General features: G+C 44.2%; 2 protein-coding genes across 5 annotated transcripts in view; one reads left to right on the top strand and one right to left on the bottom strand.

Moving 5' to 3' along the window:
- Positions 1 to 13,286, bottom strand: part of LOC147305505 (IQ motif and SEC7 domain-containing protein 1-like) — a 183,376-nt gene extending 170,090 nt beyond the window's left edge. The window contains exons 1-2 of one of the 3 annotated variants that reach the window (XM_086276537.1): positions 12,940 to 13,286; positions 205 to 2,242 (exon numbers count right to left, since the gene is read on the bottom strand). In XM_086276537.1, the coding sequence (XP_086132663.1) occupies positions 205 to 929 (725 nt within the window). In that variant the 5' untranslated portion in view covers positions 930 to 2,242; positions 12,940 to 13,286. The remainder of the gene's footprint in view (positions 1 to 204; positions 2,243 to 12,939) is intronic. The other 2 variants (XM_086276538.1, XM_086276539.1) reach the window with 2 other exon arrangements.
- Positions 13,287 to 18,464: 5,178 nt separating this feature from the next.
- Positions 18,465 to 21,677, top strand: LOC147305504 (uncharacterized). Of its 2 annotated transcripts, none has more exons than XM_086277290.1 (4): positions 18,465 to 18,601; positions 19,470 to 19,522; positions 19,641 to 20,000; positions 20,123 to 21,677. In XM_086277290.1, the coding sequence occupies exons 2-4, from the start codon at positions 19,474 to 19,476 to the stop codon at positions 20,317 to 20,319; spliced, it is 606 nt and encodes a 201-aa protein (XP_086133416.1). In that variant the 5' UTR covers positions 18,465 to 18,601; positions 19,470 to 19,473; the 3' UTR covers positions 20,320 to 21,677. The 2 variants fall into 2 exon arrangements, with proteins under 2 accessions (XP_086133416.1, XP_086133415.1); XM_086277289.1 differs by having other exon boundaries at positions 20,120 to 21,677.

Below are 21,677 nucleotides of genomic sequence, written 5' to 3'. Positions count from 1 at the left end.
GACACAAAGAGATGTGCTGGGGGAGGTGCACCCCCTCAGGATAACTGTGGCAATATGGCATCCCTTATTTTTCCCCATGAAATGAAAGGAATCTCAAGAACTACAAGGCACTTTTCACCATTTTACCGTCAGCTCTTTGCCTGGTTTGCCATCTTCTCGTACTACCTTTGGCCCTGCTTGTAGTAAAAATACAGTGGAACTTACAATTTGTGGTGGTGGAGGGTGTGGGCGTGATGGTTGTTGGCAGCGTTGGCTCTATGCAGGCGCTCCAGCCTTTCCTTCTCTTTCTCCACGAAGTTGGTGTTGGTGCCAGTGCTGGTGGAGGGCATGCGAGTCAGCCGGCTGTGGGCTCGCGGCTGATCCCTGGGTGGAATCGGAGGTGGGGGAGGAGCAGCCGGGGCTGAAGAGGAGATCGGAGCTGAAATTTGGGTCAGTACAGAGTGAGGTGTTGGGGCGCAGGTTGGAGAGGGAACTGGAATTGGAGTCGGAGCAGTGCTGTTGGTGCTATTATAGGAGTGGGAGTGGTGGGTGGAGGAGTGGTGGTGCACCTGATGATGCTGGTGGTGGAGGGGGATGGAGCAGGGAGGCTGTGCCGGAGCCTGGTGCTGGCTGTTGTGGTGATGGTGATTCTTTGTGGAAATGGAAGCCGATGTGGTCTGAGCCGGCGGCGGTGGTGGCGGAGGAGGAGGGAGAGGAGGCTCGGGAGGAGGCGCAGGTGGGGGAGGAGCGACGGGCTGCCGGTCCAAACGGAGGTCCTTGTTCTCTTGGCTGAGCCGGTCCAGCTGGACCTCCAACTCCTCAATTCGGCGCCGCTGCGTTTCTAAAAGTTTCTGCTGGCTTTCAATGATGTTGTTGAGTTCAAGAAGATACTCCACGGCCCGGTTAGGGCTTTCTGGACTGCCCTGGCCTGGGCCCTGATTAGCATCCATGACTAATAGGTCTGAAAGGTAGCACTCAAGGTAATGGCTAGGAAACCTCAGGCTAACAAAACAAAAAAGAAAAACGGCTATGGAAATGCCCAGTGGACAACGGTCACTTTTAGCCTAAATGCTGTCACAGTTGTTTAGATCCAGGTAATACAATTCAAGGCAGCACTGAGTCTAAATGCTAAACTTCCGCACCGGATGAAATGCTGCCTGAGTCACAGCTACTGCTAGTGCAGAGCCAAAGGCTAACTCAAAGAGTGGTGACACAAATAAGCCACAGGGCCGAGGATACAACTCCCTCAAACTGGCCGAACGCAAAGAAGAACTTGGACCGGATCTGAAGTTACGCAGAGCAGAGTCGCCCAACTCTACAGCCTAAAGCCTACTGTGTGAAAAATAAATCCTAAACCTTAAAACAAAAGTACCCTTCACCCTCCCCCCCACCAGAGGTAAGTGGGGGGGAGAGGACTTTTCCTTCTTCGAGTTCTGAATCAGAGATCAAGATGGACCTCGCCCTCGCGTGCTCCAAACACAGAGTTTTATTGAGCTGCCGACCATTCCCTGGTTCGGTCAGGTACTCCTGCCGGGGTTCAGACCCATGACAGTTAAAACCAGAACGATCGGGTTAGAGTGCGAGATTGCCTTGTCTCGCCGACAGTCAGAACGGTCCGTTAAACTTCCTGTTTTTCAATGAATCAGTTGAATCCGGACTCTGCACTCCATACAGCACATCAGAACATCAGTTTCCCAGAAGCAGGTGTGGAAAGCACAGCTGACGGGGGATTTGCTTGCCCCTCTCTATTAAAGATATTGCATGTTATCATTGCTGACTCCAGTCTATTGAGATCTTGTGAAACTAGTCATTTTTTCCACCAACGGTCCACTGGAGCCGTGAACTGTGAGTTGACTAAGCATCGGCTTCCCTGCAGAGTCTCATAATCCTGGGGTCAGAAGCCATGTGCTGATTTTCCAAATCTCACAGTCAGCAGATGGTTATGTTAGCTCAGTTCAGACACTCGCCATCATTAATATGACCTGGGACCGAAGTTCGCAACTCAAAGCTCAGCAAATCAAAAAGTGTAACGTCAGTCGAAAATCATCTTCTAATGAGCATGGAAGAGCAGAGCTTCACCTCCTCCTGGTCCATGGACTCACCAGCAGGCCTCAGCCTGTCTTCCTGCAGTTGCTCTGTCACAGGAGGTGATAGGTAAAGGTCAAAGGTCATGTTAAATATTGGTGTTCTTCCCGAACGCTGCGAGACATTTCGGTTTCACCGTCATCACCATAATCCAGCTGGATGGCACTTCTGGATCCTTCTTCCAGTCATGCAGCCGTTACATGTAAAAGAAGAAGAGAAGGGAAAAGGCATATAAGAAGCAGAGTCAGCAGGAAACACCAGCATTGATGCTCTCAGTCGTTTCTTGCCCTTCTTTCATCACCTGCTCTCTGGTCCGCCTTTCATCATTACCCCTCTTCTCTCTTGCTTCCTCCTTTCGCTGCTCTCTACCTGATCTTTCTTTTCTCCATGCTTTTCCTCCATCTGTTGTCTTTTCAAATCTCCGGCCCTTCCTGCTCTCTGACAGAACAGTTGCAAAGAGTGTGAGGTCTCTCAGCCCATAAATACCAATGACATGCTCCGTCTCGGTCGTGAGAGACACGAAAAATGATCACACACACCATCGGCCTCTCCTCCTACACTATCGCTATCGCTCATCTGTCTTTATCCACCTCGTTCCTTCCATTTCACTCAGCTTCAGATCTTCTGCTAACCTTCTACGTTGTTCTTTTTGTGCATCAGAGCAACATTTAAACACACAAACACAACATGCTCGAACGGCATAAGCTTCCACAGTTTGGTTATAAGCAACAAATTTCAGGAAGAAACAGCCAATCACTAAGCTTAAAAACTGAGAACAGCGTGTTGATAACAGTGGGAGGAAACAAAAGATAATGCTGCTGAGTAAACTGATATTACCATCTGCAGCGTATATCACTTCAGTCTTAATTTCAGGCTTTCAGGGGCTGCTTGAAACTGAAGGCTTATACAACAATATAAGTTTACAACAATACACAGCAAAGTACTCGTCTTTTATGTCTCACAGTGTGTCATAAAACCAAAAAAGGTATCATAGCAGCTTTAAATTAGTGAAAATCATTAATAAAAAATTGATAAAAGGAACTGGAAAGCTGTTTGTTAGACATGTGAATCTTGTTCGGTGAAGGTATCGTGTCCCTGCAGGGCTGTGGGAAAAATGACCAGCTGACTATATTTGTTTCTGATCCTTGGAAATTATTATTTATTTAAAAAAAAAAAAAAAAAAAAAATCATCACCTGACAGGACAAAAACTGCATTCCAATAACTCCAATTAAGAGTGATGGTGTCCACCTGTCAGTTAAGGTGGACACACCCCTAATGATGGAAACGATTAGTTTCAAGGTAATTCAAAAAGGCGGGACATTAAAAAGGCCAGCGAGGTGCTGCTGCCTCACATTAAAAAGAAGCTCCATCTGTAGGTCTGCGAGTGAGGTGTCTTTGAGACTGTTGCTGTGACCACGGTCACTAACCAACTGGACTGTTTAATGACACCAAACTGCTAAACACACTAATCAGCACAGAGAGGAAAACAAAATGTCTTCACAGAAAACTGAAATTATCTGAATGCATTTGTGGGTAATGGCACTTTAAACACTTCATACTAGATTGATCTTAGGGTCACTGCTGTGCTTTAGAAGCCATAAGGACTGCACCATCACAGCCAACGTCCTTGTTTGCATGGCTGTTTTGTGAACGTGTTCCCTGATCTACTGGCATCATGGAGCTTCTTCCTCCAACCTTAAAAATGACCACTAACTGCATAATTCCCACCCAAACGCAGAGCTGATCCTAAACCTAACCCTAAGCCAAGGCTTTACCCTCACACAGCCTGAAGGCATGTGGGAACCAACAACATCCACACTGACGGTCTAACAGTGAAACCGGTCCTCAGAAGAACAGCTCTACATGCTCACACACGAGCGCTCAGCCTTCTGGTCTCTATTGCAGCGCGGCCAAACAGTTTCAGTTTTTATATCCCTTCCCATTAAGCACATTCAATTATTCATGGCTCACTAACTGACCACCATCCCTCTCTCTCTCTGCACATCACTGCTTTATGTCTGCTCCACACAGAGCGTTTGTGTGTAACTGTTCACTCACACTGAATAGGTTTTAAGTTTGTTCCTGCCAGTTATCAGCTTTGTTATGAAGCCGAACTTTGAGGACAAAAACTGACAGTGTTTCTGTCGATGACAAAGGAACTAAAGAGGAGTGAGTTAATGATGAACAACTGAATCATTAAACATTTCTTTACAAAGAAGTTGATGGTGGAATTGCACTTTAACCCTTTCTTGGCTGTTTGAGCGTCTAAACTGTTGAAGCCTTCGGCACTGGCTGGACAAAGGCTGCATCAGAAGACTTTAAGCTTACTGAAAGATCAGATGGTTTTACTCGTTTAATTAGCTACAGTGGGGCAAAAAAGTATTTAGTCAGCCACCGATTGTGCAAGTTCCCCCACTTAAAATGATGACAGAGGTCAGTAATTTGCACCAGAGGTACACTTCAACTGTGAGAGACAGAATGTGAAAAAAAAAAATCCATGAATCCACATGGTAGGATTTGTAAAGAATTTATTCGTAAATCAGGGTGGAAAATAAGTATTTGGTCAATAACAAAAATACAACTCAATACTTTGTAACATAACCTTTGTTGGCAATAACAGAGGTCAAACGTTTACTATAGGTCTTTACCAGGTTTGCACACACAGTAGCTGGTATTTTGGCCCATTCCTCCATGCAGATCTTCTCGAGAGCAGTGATGTTTTGGGGCTGTCGCCGAGCAACACGGACTTTCAACTCCCGCCACAGATTTTCTATGGGGTTGAGGTCTGGAGACTGGCTAGGCCACTCCAGGACTTTCAAATGCTTCTTACGGAGCCACTCCTTTGTTGCCCGGGCGGTGTGTTTTGGATCATTGTCATGTTGGAAGACCCAGCCTCGTTTCATCTTCAAAGTTCTCACTGATGGAAGGAGGTTTTGGCTCAAAATCTCACGATACATGGCCCCATTCATTCTGTCCTTAACACGGATCAGTCGTCCTGTCCCCTTGGCAGAAAAACAGCCCCATAGCATGATGTTTCCACCCCCATGCTTCACAGTAGGTATGGTGTTCTTGGGATGCAACTCAGTATTCTTCGTCCTCCAAACACGACGAGTTGAGTTTATACCAAAAAGTTCTACTTTGGTTTCATCTGACCACATGACATTCTCCCAATCCTCTGCTGTATCATCCATGTGCTCTCTGGCAAACTTCAGACGGGCCTGGACATGCACTGGCTTCAGCAGCGGAACACGTCTGGCACTGCGGGATTTGATTCCCTGCCGTTGTAGTGTGTTACTGATGGTGACCTTTGTTACTTTGGTCCCAGCTCTCTGCAGGTCATTCACCAGGTCCCCCCGTGTGGTTCTGGGATCTTTGCTCACCGTTCTCATGATCATTTTGACCCCACGGGATGAGATCTTGCGTGGAGCCCCAGATCGAGGGAGATTATCAGTGGTCTTGTATGTCTTCCATTTTCTGATGATTGCTCCCACAGTTGATTTTTTCACACCAAGCTGCTTGCCTATTGTAGATTCACTCTTCCCAGTCTGGTGCAGGTCTACAATACTTTTCCTGGTGTCCTTCAAAAGCTCTTTGGTCTTGGCCATGGCGGAGTTTGGAGTCTGACTGTTTGAGGCTGTGGACAGGTGTCTTTTATACAGATGATGAGTTCAAACAGGTGCCATTCATACAGGTAACGAGTGGGGGACAGAAAAGCTTCTTACAGAAGACGTTACAGGTCTGTGAGAGCCAGAGATTTTCCTTGTTTGAGGTGACCAAATACTTATTTTCCACCCTGATTTACGAATAAATTCTTTACAAATCCTACCATGTGGATTCATGGATTTTTTTTCCACATTCTGTCTCTCACAGTTGAAGTGTACCTCTGGTGCAAATTACTGACCTCTGTCATCATTTTAAGTGGGGGAACTTGCACAATCGGTGGCTGACTAAATACTTTTTTGCCCCACTGTAACATAGGATAGCTGAAATGGCTAATTTCTTACTCTAACATATTAACAATCATCCTTAGTTAGCCCAGCGGATCCTCAAGCACATCCTTCTCTGATTGTCCATCAGAGGTTATAAGATGAATAAATGCTTACAAACTAACAACAAAAAAGTACAAGCAGTCTTCTTTTACACAGTGACTTCATTAACGGACCAATGATCAGATGTGCACAGCAGATCTGGTGTAAACAGTGTTGCATTTAGCAGATGAAGAACCAATCGTGTCCCTCGATGTAAACCAGCACAGGCCATCATTACTCACTTCAATCACAGTTTGCATCCATTTATTCCTCAGTCGCACTGGAACAATGCGACTGAGGAACAATCTGTGGATGCAGTGATAGCGCTGAATGTCTTTGTGTTTGGTGACTGACAAAGTAGTCATGGTAACCAATTGGTTGAGTACAGGTTAACCATCTAATTTTATTTTATTTATATGGCACCAAATCACAACAACAGCAACCCCGAGGTGCCTTTTATTGTAAAGACTAGGAGTGCAACGATACTCGTATCGATATTGAACCGTTCGATACAGTGCTTTAGGTTCGGTACGCATATGTATCGAACAATACAACATTTTTAATTTATTTTATCAACTTTCCTTCTGACGATGCTGTCTGTGTTGAGCGCTCAGTGGATCTGCGTTCGACTACTCCGCCTAGGCTGCACTGTCGAGCGCAGATCCACTGAGCACTCAACACAGACAGCATCCTCAGAAGAAAAGTTGATAAAATAAATTAAAAATGTTGTATTGACAGAAGCTAAGCTCGTTGCAACATGGCAAATTGAACCTCCCCCACCCTCATTCAGATCTGGCCTTTGGAACCATCTTGGTTTTCATGTGACGTATGACCCTGAAGGTAAGCGCGTCATGGACTAAAGTAAAACAGTATGTTGGATGTGCCACGCAATGCTCAATTACATGGGTGGGAGCTAGTGTGTTAGCGCAGTTAGCTCGTTAACGTGTTGGCCGTCCAGCCCCACGCTCAGGGCGATCCGCGGTAGCTCGTTAACGGAGATTTGCCGTGTTGTGGCGTTAACGTCATTTCAACGAGATTTACGCTGACAGCACTAGTGGGAACACAACGAATATGACTGCACATTTACTCCGACATCATCCTAGTGCAAAGACAAGTGGAAGCAGACAAAAACAACAAGCACGCATGCTACTAACTTTACCCGAGTCATTTAGACAGCCGTTAGCACATTTTATAAAAAAAATCTGGGGATGCATTTTCTGCATGTGTCTTGTTCTTTGACTCAAACCTCATACAGCAACTCAACCGTCACAGAAGCTTGAGAGATTTAGTGACTTCAAAAAACCAGCAGCACGTCTCCAAACACAACACGCGGTGGATAGCTTTTCTTCGTTCTTTGTTTATTATAACGTCTGTTTTCTCTGCACAGGAGCCAAGCTAAAACATGAGCAGCACAAACATTACAGGAGACCACATTACCTTTCCACATATTTCTCACACTGCCCCAAGTGGTGCTACACAGTTAAAACATCTAAGCATGGGTTTGCAAACGTCTGGTGGACACAACAAGAGAGGTAATCCATCCGCGGGAAAGATGCTGCACTATAGACCTGGATACAGTTTGACCATATTAAAGCAGAAAGCTGCAGAGGTGGACTTTGGATATACTGGACAAAGGACGTTTCAGATAGAGCTGCCAGGCAGGAGGAAAAAGAGGATCACAGGGAAGATTCATGGATGTCGTGCAGAGAGTTGGTATGACAGACGATGCAAGAGGATAGGATGAGTAGATGATCTGCTTTGGCAACCCGTAAAGGGAGAAGCTGAAAAAAGAAGGAGGAGGAAAAAACAAACAAACCTGGATACATAAGGTTCTCAGTCATCCCGGTCATCGTCGTCTAAGGAGCTTGGAAAGAAAAGCGTCTGGACTTCTTTAAGTGGCTTGAAGATGTTTCACCTCTCAGCTTCTTCAGTGTGTTGAAGAAGCTTCTCGGATGAGACACTTTTCTTTCCAAGCGCCTTACAATACCCAGATACAGTTTGTATTTTGAGTCTGGTGTAAGAGAGTGCACTAAGGTTTGTGTTACTTTTACTGTTGCAGCACTTGTTGTGTTTTAAACTGTGTTTTTCTGCGAATAACAAGGCAGGCTACGTGTCGTATGGGTGGTGCAGGCCTACTCATAACCAGCAGGAGGAGGATACACAGTTAGCACTGATGGTGGCACAATTACCCTGATTGTAGCTCTCCATGTTTCTGCAACGCAATTTAATGAAATTTATATAGCGCTGGTTTACAAGATGCTTCACAATGTAAGTCAAGAGCCGCGCACCATCACGACCTACGTGCTCGTTATAAATCTTTGCTGTAGGAGAATTTTTAACTATGTTGAGTCTCAACAAGTGGAAACACAACCTGTTTTATTCGTGGACGGTGAACTACATGAACATACAGAAAAGTAATTCATTACATTTATTTTCTGAACAGCGTATCCATCACAGCGCAGCGGTGGGGCTGGGTGGTGTACACCTGCACAGGTTGCCAGCCTATCACAACACCTGGTATTTCCAGGCAGCCCCTCATCCAAGAACTAACCCGGCCTGGCACTGCGTCATCAGATGAAATCAGGGTGTTATGGTATCAGCTGCTCTGAATTTTATTTTTCCTGCCTTCACCATGGAGATCACAGGATTGGTTCAATTTGTTGGGTTTTCAGAAAGAAATCTCAAAATGTTCAAGACTGACATAGACGACAGGTTTCTAGAAGTGAGGCTTTGCCTAAATTAGGATCAGAAATAGACCTTTATTGTTATTGTACATGTACAACAGAATTATGGGAAGTGGATTCAGGCATTTTTTCAAATTTTAACTTTTAATGGTCTTTATGGTCTAATCTGGATCCATTCATCCATCCATGGAGGAAATGCCTTGGTGGAGGTACGGTAGCCCAGCCTGATCTCGTTAAACTACAGTTTCTAAAATCGCTGATGAATTTTAAGTATTTCCATAAATCTTTGTTATTGTGCACTGGTTTCATGGGGAAATGCTTAAGAAATAGCAGAAAAACGGTCATTTACTGTGTGACATAATCCTATTTCTGAGTTCTAAATCTTACACTGAAATCAATCTTCACTCTTTGCTCTGCATGTGCACACAATTCATCGGTGTGTGGGCGGCCTGAACCCTTTTTCCTCTGATCTTTTACATAATGTCGATCTTATTTAACAGCAGCGGGACTATTTTAATTGGCCACTTTCAGTCATGTTATTTGCCACAAACACACAAGTTCTTACAACCCACACATTTCACATACAACAGCCTCATTCCACTTGCACGCGCACACACACGTGAAGCACATGCAAACATACACACGAACATGTGCAGCATATGCACAGTTAAAAAACAGGCTACACACACAATAATGGTCTGTGTGGCCTATATAGTCGACAGCTACATGCACATGACACACATATGACAGCGCACACTCACTGACACACACACACACACACACACACACACACACACACACACACACGATGCAGCACCCAGAAAAAACAAAACAAGAAGGAGTCTCACAGGTTTCAGCGGCTCCTGCAGAGGTGATGGAGGGATGAAGGTGGAGGAGGAGGGAGGATTATTGATCCAAGCTCATCCCTCTCTCCCCTCCTTCGCTGACGCTACTGTCACCATCATCTCTCTCAGAAAAAAAAAAAAAAAAGAAGTGCTGCTGATGCTCCGAGGTTTCGCTCTCTTCTTCTTCCTCTTCACCAGATTACGATCACTTCAATCCCTCCTTCTGTTCTCGCTCTCCGTCTTCACGTATTCCTCTGCTCGCCTCGCTGCTGCTGCTGCTGCAGGCCGGATCCTCTCCTCTTCTTGCTGCCGAGTCAATCTTTTTCTAATTATCATTCCTCTGCGTCTGACAGCCGAGGGATCTGCTGCTGATCTCCCCTCTTCGTCCGCGTGAGCGTGTGAACAGACGAAGCTTTGGTTAATGTCACCGATGAAGTATTCGTTTCTTCTAATCCTCGGCTATGTTGCTGTAGAAAGAGGAGGAGGAAGGAGGGGGAGGTGTTGTGTCCAGAAAGGCTGCTTGGATGGATGGATGGATGGATGGATGGATGGATGGAGGAGGTAGAAACCGTAGAGAGGGAGAAAGGAGGGAGGAAGAGTATGTGTAGGTGAGAGGGAAAATGTGCACCGTCAAACAGCGACACATGCAGAAAACACATCAGCTGCAAGCGCTGGTTTACCGCACGACCAGAATCATTGCACCGATATCACAGAGGGTGTTAGAGGCTGAATGCAGCTCTGTAGTTCCTGCATATTTTACTAATACCGTGACAGTGCTGTGGTCCAAGGACCAAGTGCAATAAAATCTATCCATCCTTGATAAGAATGCAAGGAATAAAAACTTAGCTGGTGGACCCAGGTGTGCTAAATTAACCTTTAGCATCTCATGCTCGACAGTTACATGTCAGAGTCAGGGCTTGTTCACATCTGTTCTTTTAGAAGGAATTTTCACCTATTTGTTCCTTTTGACGGGATATTGTAGCCAAGAGCATGTTAAAGCCTTGATCTGATAGTTAGCATCTTTTAGTTTCTACAATAAGTCTAAAATTTAGCATGTGGCTAAAACACGAGCTAACCCTACATGGTTTACTTATGACCTGTTGTTGGTTAATGGTCTTGTTTTAGATTTATTATCTGGTGGTTATTTACTCACTGCAATAACAGGTCACTTTTAAAATGTCTGATATTTAACAACAGGTGTTTCTCTTGCCGACTGTGCATAAAATCACTTGTAGAAATGCCTTAAACCTGCATTCTGCCAGCAGGGGGCGACTCCTCTGCTGCACTGAACACACCCAGTGACCACTTTCCTGATGAGTTTATGGGCTACATCAGCAGTCCAACCTTTTTTGCACCACGGACCTGTTTATGTCCGACAATATTTTCACAGACCCGCCTTTAAGGTGTCGCGGATAAATACAACAAAATAAAACCAGTATCTGTACCGAAAAAAAGGAGATTTATTCATAACACACGGCAAAAGACCCAGGGAAACCAAATTAACAATATAAAAAACACAATAAAAACCCTGAAAACCATAAATTTCACATCCGAGCCTCAACTCTTGCGGCCTGTTACCAAACGACTCATGGACTGGTACCGGTTCATGGCCCGGGGTTGGAGACCGCTCTGCTAAATCACTAGTTTCAGGCTGCTAATGGTGCTCCTATTAGCGTGAGAAGGGCATATAAAGCAGCCCATTCTCATTGACAGCTCAGACTAAGTCTTCACAACAAAAATTCACTAACCATTGGGTAACGTCAACGTGTGTTCATCATTCATATACAGTCTATGTTTGTCTCTGTTATTATGTGTAGTGAAGGAACCATAAACACTGTGCTGGAGATATTAATCAGTAACTTGTGCATTAATGTCAGAGTAATTTTTGGCTTTTAATCTTTTTTTTTTATTGTTCCTTTTCCAGAGTGGAATGATTGTAGAGCGTACAACTGTCAAGCATGGTGGTAGTAGCATCAAGCTCCGGCTTTGCTGTCTGTGGTATTGGTGCATTAGACAAAGTGGACAGAATGATGAAATCACACAGTTAGGTGCTCCAACAGGACAATGATCCCAAACACACATCACAGCTGGATTTAAGTGTTCATTACGTCAGAATACAATTAATTTCAAACTTGCGAACCAAATTCATGCATTTTAAAGCCATTAAGGATGCATGCTGTACAACCATCTGATCGGTGAAAGGAACAGTTCAGCAAAACAGTCACGCCTATGATGACAGTATGTAAATGTGTATCCGCAACTCCAGTAAATACCAGCTAACAATAACATACAAAAACACTTTCTCTTATTGGCTTATCTAAGTGTTACCACTAATCTGGCAGCAAAGTCAATGAAAAACAGCCCACAGACACAAATCTGAGTTAACTGTAGGAACATGGAAACAAATGTGATGCGATTACTGTGTTTCCCACCTTCTGGAGCTGCAGCACATTTCTCACATTAGCCTCAAAACAGAACCTCATTCACAGTGTCTATGTCCATCCTTCATATACAGTCTGTGGTCTTTGATCCTTCTTCATATTTGGTTCGTGTGTCCTTGTGGTCTTTCATCTCTCATTACAGTCGACTTTTTCTCATTTTGGTCAGCAGCAGCCTCTGACCCCTCAGGCCTGCACCACGTTTCGGTTTTCACTAATCCTACCTTACATCAATAAATGACAGAAGCAGCACATAAGAGTTATGACATTAAATAATAACCTGAGATAAGAAGATTAGAGGTTCTTTAGCTCGGTGGCTGCAGTTAAGCTGCACTGGCACAGTTTGCGACATCTATAAAATCATATGTAATTTGAATGACAGGCCCACACTTAATAGCGCAGGGTCAGTTCACACGCATCACGGTGAGGATTTCACTGGACTCGTGTACAGGCTGATTCAGGCCTACAGGCTGCTGACATGATTCAGAGGATCGATACAGCGGATCGCAGATTCTGAGCGTCTCCGCGGAGATCAGGACAATGTTTTCGGTTATGGTCTCATTCTGCGCGCGCTGTTTTCACGCTATGTGACAGGAAAGCCAATTAACCGCCAGCGCTAATTAACGATGACAGCACGAGCGCTCAAACGTGACAGCAGAGCTGACAAAACTGTTTTTAATAAATCACCAAAATGAAAAGTTGACGCTCTCTGGTGTCTGCGGTTATTCATACACGGCAGAAAATACGCGCGCGCGCGCACGGTCCATCACAGCCGTTACACACACACACACACACACACACACACACACACACACACACACACACACACACACACTCGCCTTTACGCAAAGGTTCATGAAGGACTTGGGAATAACTCACCTCGTCCTCTGTCCTCTGCTGTGAAATGAGAATAATCCCCATCTCACACACACAGACACACACTCTCTGTCACCGCGATCCGCTGCTGGGAGCTGTGGCCGCAGACGGAGCAAAAGATCCTCCACATCCAACAGGATGCACCACTCTGTCCGTAAAAGCAGGCGGAAGCATTAAGATAAGGCGGAGGCGCGCGCGCGCCTGCAGTTCCTGTGATGGCTGCTTGAGGTTGACTCCAAACTGAGTCCGTCTCCACAGACTCGTGTTAAACTGCACCTGAGGTTTTTTTAATGGCTCATACTGAATGCAGGGAATGCTTCAGCTTTGGCTGACTGGCTGCTTTGATTGTCCTCACATCCACTAACACAGGGGGTCCAACTCCAGGCCTCGAGCACGCTGTCCTGCAGGTTTTACATGTGTCCTTGATCCAACACAGCTGATTAAATTACTGAATGGCTGGGTTACCATGGTAATATAGCTGGTGTCGGTCAATCAATAATTTTCACGTGATGTTAGACCTACAGGGACATGCACACTTGGAGGACAACACAATACTTTTGTCCTTTGCCAAACACAGACATCCTTTGAAAGTCATTGAGTTTAACTCAGTTGCAACATTTATTTAGAGCTGTCAGCAGGGCGTAGACTGTGGCACCAGCATGTCAGCCCTTCATGTTTTGAACTTCTGAGACCTTTTCTGTGTTGGACAAAATCTCACAAAGCTGAACATTAAGAACCAGGAGGGGGTGAAAATGCACCAGAGTGAGACCTCTTGTCTTTGTGACACTCTCTGATGGCTCGATTAATCAGTCCTGCATGCACCTCTGCTGCTGCACCTGCTGCAGCCCCTTCCTGCTCAGCTTCCGGCCCCTCTACCTCCTATTGGTGTGTTCCATCACCCATGCTACCATTCGGTCTACATTGTTTTTTAATGCACAGAAAGCATTTTAGTGGTGCACTGTTGGTGTCACAAATAAATGCTAATATTTAAACATCTTAAGGTTTAATATCATATTGCATCACCATTTGTCTTTGAGGTAGAGTGCATAGCTATATCCTGCTGCCAAATACTAATAACCATCATACATGACTTCTGTGCAGCTACAGTAACGTATAATAGAAAACATCAAGATTAAGATTTGTATTCTTTTACAGAATGCCCCCAGATGTGTTTTTCCACCAAAGGGGTAACTGTAACCAATAATCCAACTGAAACATCAATATGAAACTCTGTAGTCTGGATGGAAACAAGCAAACATTTGTTTTCTTCTGTAACGAGTTGTTACAACCGTTCACCTCACCATAATTTTGCTCTTCCATCCTCCATGTTTGGATCTTTTCATAACCCTCCTCCTCCTCTGTGTTCTGCTCTGCCTCCCTCCTACTCTCTCTGTAAAAGCTGATTGGAAAGAACATATTTCTCTATGGGAATCGATAGATTTGAGCACACGGACCAAACCGAGATCCAGCCTTACTGCATGTTTCCATGTTTCCAAAATTGTTTTCAAGGTCAGCGCAGAGAAAACAAGTTAAAAAAAGAATCTGACTTCTGTAGAGCTGCAGCTTCTCCAACAGTAAATCTACAGTCTGTCCTCTGAGAGCGCACACGTGTGGCATCATAGTGGTGTTTGAACAAAGACCTGCAGGAGTTCTACCAGCAAACGTTTCATATTTTACAAAAGATTGATAACAGTAGCATTTTGTGAATTATCACATTCTAGTGGGAAGAAAAACAGCACAAGATTGGTATCTTTCTTGTATCTGCGTATTTAACTGAAGCGAGGACCAGTACGAGCCAAACTAGCCCAGCACAAAAACTAGAAGCATCAGCAGCAAACACCGGGAACCTGACGTCCTCTCATCCAATCACGGTCTCAAACCAACGAGCGGCGGGCCGCAGCGCTAAAGTCGAGGCTTTGAAATGTGGAATCAATGGTCCACTTTCACTCTTGGCTGTGTCTCACAGAAACACCAGCGTCTTCTCTCAGTCTCATGACTTATTTCTTAAAGTCAAAAGCTTTTCCCTTTGCTCCTATGGAGATAGCTATGATTCACATTCCCAGTGTAAAGTGTTACAACAGCCTGTAAACATTCATACATGATGACTCTTTACAACAGCCGGTGCTCATGGTGGTGCTTAGCTCAGCGTCGCGGTGACTGACGCTGATAAACATCAGATATTCTGTAAGACTCGACATTAAATCGTTACTCAGATCAGTCTGAAAGTGTTTTTTTACTGTGATGAAATGAATGCCTGTCAAAAGCTTTGCCTACTACTATATATTTTATATGAATACCAGCTAGGCTTACTATGAACTCAAAGGAGCTTCATTATTATTATAACAACAATCATTATCAGTTTCATCCCTCAGAAACTCGGCGCTGCTCTCTGTCCTCCTCTGCACATATTTATAACAGCAGAGAGTTCAGCAAAGTATAATTAGTTGGAGTGATCAGTGGGAGGATGAGGTGTGTGCGTGGATTGTAATGCCATGATTTATACAGTTATGTTGTTGTGTGTGTAGGTGTGTAATGTGCTTATACGTTACAGTGTTTGCGTGTGCAGTGTCTTGAAGAGGCAGCAAAGGAGCATCAGAGCTGTGATTATCCCCGCGGCTAGCTTCAGTGTATACATGCATTTCTGTACAGATTGATGTTTGCACGGTTGACTCCGTGGGCGAATGTCAAATGAAGCTGTGTATATCGTGTGTGTACATATACACCGTCCGTACAGAAGAACAGCTACTACAGCTCTAAATATTTTCAACCTTTTGTCACATCAGCACATTTTTTGTGATTTTTTCAGTCCTAAAAAACTTGGATTGGTTACTTAAAGAGGTTTTTGAATAAGCAGCTTTCTGAGCCGACCTGTAACACAATCCAAGCTCCTCCTACCAGTCAACACTGAGTCAGTCCCCACAGACTCCCTGTTCAAACAGCCATCATTGCAGCAGAAATTAAGATGTTTACAGTCTGTTAGACATCTTTTCTTCTTCTTCTTTTGTCCCCAACTGCTGGTCGTGACTGTGGGTCCCGTAGGGTTTCTGTCTTGGTCAGCGATGCACTTCCAGGCCTTGTGATCTCTGGCCTTGACCTTTGCTTGCTCGAGGGTTAGACATCGTTGTTTAAGATAGTCTTCAGTTTGCTCGATCCAAGTCTTCTTGGGCACATCGCACTTGATTCTCCAGTGGGCGGGGCGCTGCTGCATCAGAAGGTAGCATAGCAGGCGATGGTTACTCATGTGGCAGACGTGGCCAAACCATTGCAGTCGTCGCTTCTGGATCAGCTCTTCCATCGAGGGCTGCTGGTGACATTGGCTACGTATCACGCTGTTGCTGAGACGGTCACGGAGAATCTGATGCAAACAGCACATTCTGGTCATTCCCGTCTCGACTGTAACATTTGAAACTCCCCGTGAGGATGTACAAAGTAAAACTACAAAAACTGTCTGTGTCCAACAAGTTTGCTTCGTGCCTGGTCTGAAGACTTCTGTCACTGTATTACCTGAACCTGTGAAGCAGGTCAGCCATGCACCATAAACCTTCATGATAATCTGCTCTTTAGAAGTCAGCTTTGTGAGTCCAGAAATCTAAAGAAAACAGGGTAACACCTTAATCTCTGATTGTGGTGCAGGCCCAATCTATTGCCAAGTAGTACATGAATGGTAACCCAAACACTCTTTGGTCCAAAAGCACACTGATGATAATTCTGTTTAAAACTCGAGGCTCGGTGAAGTCCAAGTCCAAAGAACTGAAATCCGCCTACACAGAGCCCAGATTCTGTGAACTGTGAGGCCATGAAAGACCTCAAGGTCACACACGCAACATTTTCTTTTGTTAAGGTTTGTTAAGGTTTAGTATTCTGAGCCACAGTCCATCATAAAACATACAACACTTCACACTGCAAATGTTTCAAGGTTAAATATGTTGTATAAAAGCTTGTAGCTTCATCCCCGCACACCTGTACTGTACATGTGAACATGCCTCTGTGTGTGCGGAGGCCGAGGCGTCCTCGCCTGCCCTCCGTGCTTTCAGATAAGTTGCTGCTGGTCCGTCACTTCTCTACTGTTTGCTAATACAGACCCACCTCTGAACCCTGATCAGTGTGTAGGCTGCAGATCTGCAGGCTGTGTGGGAGAGCAACACAGTGTGATCACACTCGACATCTGAGGCAAGATGCACAGCAGATATGCTATACAATGGTAATAATAGAGATCCAGCACTTCAACACGGTTAGAGGAAAACGCTTTTCAGGTTTCAGTCCCCTGAATGATTCTTTATTAAAAGTTCAGAATGAAACAAAACCCCAAAGAATTTTTAACTCTCATTTTTATGCTAAATGTATATATACCTGTGTGTGTGTGCGTGTGTGTGCGTGTGCGTGCGTGTGACCATAACTGAAAGCACCCAGCTGATCATCGTTGAGATGCTCGGCTCTCATATACATGAGCAGGAGAAGGAGACTAGAAGCCAAGATCAAGGCAGCATGAAGGGAAGTTGGTCGACTACTGCAGCTGCTGAAAGGTGCGATGAAGAAAGGGCAGCTGAAGAGTGCAACAATTATCTGATGTTATCCACTCTAGAATGAAATTTTGATAAAACACGGCAGCTAGCAACCAGCAACCAATCCAAAAGGCAATTTTTATTTCTTTCTTTTTGTCTTGTACAGCTGGTTGGCCAAAAGAGACGGTCGTCACTGACCGAATGAAATCAACTCCAGGCTTTTTGTTGTTGTTGATAAGATTAGCTTATGCTAGCTTACCTGCAAATATAAAATAATAAAATAAAATAAAAATAATAAAAAATAATAAAATAAAATAAATAAAATAATAAAATATTGTTCCTAATAACACTTTACAGTATAAATGTTTGATGTTCTGTTGTTTGATTTTTGAATATTGATTACATCGATAGTTTTGTATTCTGGACACAAACTTCAAATATAGTTTTATTTTAAAAAAACCTCAGTACTTGTACATTATTTGTACATCGATCTCCTCACCACCCCATCTCACACAGGAGTGTGTGAAGTAGCCTCAGTTGTGATGTGCTGCCCTCTAGGGGACAACATTTTGAGCTGCACATTAAATAAACGGTTTATCCAAATACATCAGAGTCAAAATGAAGGAGTGAAGGAAACAAAACATACTTAATCAGAACTTTTGCAAATAAAAGAAAACTTCATCGCCAACTCTAAGAAAACTTTCTCAAAAACAAAAAGCACAGGAATGAGGAAAAACAGAGTGTGTGTGTGAGTGTGTGTACTTTAAACAGGACTGCAGAACCAAAGCCACGTGCACACCCCAGCAAAGAAATAAGGAGGGGAAGACGAAGCGGAGAAGGCAGCTGTAGGGAGGGGGCAACACCCCACCCTTTTTGACCGAGGCCCAAAGAGGCCAAAGGACAGCAAGCCTCAGACCAGGAATAGAAGTGGGAGTGAATCTGCTCCACCAGTAATCAGAGCTCTGACCCCGAACTCACACACACACACACACACACATGCACACATGCACACACGCGCAGTGAAGCAGTGGGGAAGAGGAGAAACAGGAGTTGGGTGAACCAAATAGTTGCTGGGTAGGTTTGAAATAACAGACAGGAGGAGGCAGCGGTTTGTTGTAGCGTCTGTGCAGAGTGAGTCGGTCTGTTCCCAGAAGACACACAAGGTAACGTATAAGAACTGACACTATTCTGTGGAAGCGGTCTAACTGATGATGGTTTATGTAATCTGCATGATTATGGAGTGAAAGACATAAGCAGACTGAAGCGCTCCTGTCTGTCTGTTGTTTTCTTGATTTCTTATTTCCCCCTCCCTGCTGAACCTTATTCAGGAAGTAACCTGTTACATCAGCTGTGAAATCCATCAGTCACAGCAGTTTTAGTTGTGTTACTGTGAGAGTCGAGTAGAACGTAGTATGTAACCCTCAAGTTACCAAACTCATATTTATAAATGCACATATTTTATATGATAGAAAGTTTAATGCCAGTAATTGCTGCTTTTATATATTTTTTCAAATCCAAAAACAAGTTAAAAATGTACAAACAGTTATTAAAACTTACTTCTTAAAAAACTAAATGAATTTGTTCAGAACATTTTCATTCAGAAAACTGATGCTCACAGCTGCTTATAGATAAAAACATTCATGAAAAAACGTGATTCTGTCCTTCGGTTCTGATGCTGAGCTGTTCTACATCTGAGGTTACGAAGCCTCAAAAATGGCAGATATGTTTGGACTCCCGAGCTCTTGAGCCTAAACTCGGGAGTCCGTAACTCAGAAAATATTCCTAACAGGAATCTTGCTAATAAACTAAACTTATTATTGTGATGTTTATTAATTAATTTAACATTTTACCTACTGTGAAAAAAACAAACATTTTCTTTGCCCCATTTCGCAGTTTTTATTCTTCTGCTGTAGATATAATTTATATGCATTTGGCCCCCACAAGCGGGCCCTCTGCTCTGAGGGACTGAGTGAGGAGAGGTTGTCTGGGTTTCATGTGTTCCTGCTGCTTCATCTCTGTCTCCTCCTACAGGAAGATGATCGACAGAGTCCTGCTGCCCATCATCCTCCTGCCCTGTGTCTGTGGTTGGTCTGAACCTTCTCTTCATCATCCATCATTTACAGAACCTCACTCACTGATTCGACTGCTTTAAGCTTTTTTCTGTTCTCAGCGTGGGCTCCTCTGGTTGTGTCTCCTCCACAGGATCGCTGATCGTGACGGTGTCACAGAGCTTCCATCAGGCGGAGGAGAACGACAGCATCACTCTGGAGTGGAACTTCACCACCAGAACGAACAGCTCGCCCAGTCTGCTTTCTGTCTTCTGTGACCTGATAGCCGATCAGGAGCTCTCAGTCCTGTATCGTGTGCAGGATGGCGTCGAGGTCTCAGAGCTTCAGGATAAACGGTTTGCAGGGCGAGTCTGGAGCGACAGCGATGCCCTCGCAGAAGGACGAATCGCGCTTCAGCTGTCTGGCCTGACGACTCACGACTCAGGTCTGTATGTGTGCAAAGTGAGCACGGATCACGGCTACGGCTCTGACAGCTGCCGGCTCAACGTCACCGGTAAATCTGTTCGGTAAAACCTTTCAAACATGTTTAACAATGCAGCGTCTTTAAAATCAAACGTGTTTCTTAATGGAGTTTTAAAATGACCATGAATGACATGCTGGGTCTTTCTACAGCAGCAGGGGACCTGACCCAACCTGAGACGTCAACCGCAGGACTGGTCGGCATCTTCGTGGGAATAGCTTTGATGGGAATGACGGTGCTGGTTCTGTTCTGCTATCTGTTCATTCACTCTCTGCTTAAAGAGCAGGATTACGACTCAGAGTCCAGTTACGAAGCTGAGAAAACTTTCAGTGCGTCAGACGGATCACTTTAAAATGAGTCCGTTTGGTTTCTCGGTGCAGGGAGGATGTGTGCACGGGCGTGCTTATGGCTGCCCCGGCGTCAGGAGCCATTTCCGTAGACGAACCTCACCCCTCATTAGCTCGTGAAGGCTCAGAAAATAAAGCCAAACAGATAAAAACTATTTTGGATCAAACTTATTCAGCTGTGATGCAAACCTGATGCAGAGGAGAAAGGAAAGGGAGACATTTCTCACTCGTCTCACAGCAGATTGCATGAAAATAGCAGCAACTTCAATGAAGACAGCAAAAGGTGAAAACGTGCAGCTCAGTGCTTCCTCATATGAAATATAAGAAAAGCTGTTTATAAACAGGCAAAAATAGAACATGTGAAACAGGTTTAGTGGAAAAAGATTAGCAGAGGCAGAAATGGTCATACACAGGCATGAATGGTTGACAGTAGCGTCATTTATTTTGCTGGAATAACTCAAACAGGTCAGGTCAGTAGCAGTGTGCTCATTTCACCAGCAGATGGCAGTGCTTACATTACACGTGGAGCTCATAACGTGACTCTTATCATTTTTGGTCATTTTCATAACCTTTAACAGCTTTAATATGAAATTTACATTTCATGAAACTAAAAAGAAACAATGGATAAAAAAGACAGTTATTTTTAACCTGTTTCACTGACAGTTCATTTACAGTTTCAGCTCAGTCAGGATGTTTTGCACGAGCAGTGATGGAGGACGGTGTACCTGTGAGGGAGGTTTATCCAGCTCATGTTTATGGTCGGACGAACACAGAGGAGATTTCTTAGCCTTGTAGATCCATAAAAGAGATTATTATCAGTAGATCTCCACAGATTTTGACAAATGCTTCAAATGACGGATTCCAAGATAATTTCAAAATAATTCTCTTCGCTGCCTTTTAAAACTTCATTATCCTCACAGCTCTCACAGTGATTACACAGACTCTGCTCTGCCGTACTGCTTGCTGAAAAAGCAGTCCAGGTTCAGAGGTGTGTGTACGTGTTTAGACATCTTTGTGAGGACAGAAAGTTTGCCATGCCACTATACTTGTGGGGACCAACAGTCACTCCCCATGAGTTTACAGACATGTTTGAGGCTCAAAGTGTGGTTTTAGTGTCAGGGTCACAGTTAGGCTATGGTTAGGTTTAGGCTCAGCGTTAGTTCATGTTTGATGGTTTGGTTAAGCTGCAAGAGAAAACATTATTTCAATTAATGTCCTCACTACGATGTGAAAACGAGTGTGTGTGTGTGTGTGTGTGTGTGTGTGTGCATATATTGTGACTTCCAGTCATCAGCTGCAGTGCTGAAAGTATAAAAGGCAAAAGGTTCTTTTATAAACAATAAACTTGATTTTTTAAATTGTC

This window comes from Aulonocara sp. 'chitande type north' Nkhata Bay, linkage group LG20, assembly GCF_057382095.1.
Source record: "Aulonocara sp. 'chitande type north' Nkhata Bay isolate Kocher_YH1m ecotype deep benthic linkage group LG20, A_spYH_male_GT1.1, whole genome shotgun sequence".
Lineage (NCBI taxonomy): Eukaryota > Metazoa > Chordata > Actinopteri > Cichliformes > Cichlidae > Aulonocara > Aulonocara sp. 'chitande type north' Nkhata Bay.
Note: the sequence above shows the minus strand (reverse complement) of the source record. Positions and strands in the feature narration are given on the sequence as shown.

Coding starts and splice junctions, on each gene's coding strand:
- LOC147305504 (XM_086277289.1), top strand. CDS start 19,474: ATGATCGACAGAGTCCTGCTGCCCATCATCCTCCTGCCCTGTGTCTGT. Junction 19,523..19,640: donor CCTCCTGCCCTGTGTCTGTG/GTTGGTCTGAAC, acceptor TCTCCTCCACAG/GATCGCTGATCGTGACGGTG. Junction 20,001..20,119: donor CTGCCGGCTCAACGTCACCG/GTAAATCTGTTC, acceptor GTCTTTCTACAG/CAGCAGGGGACCTGACCCAA.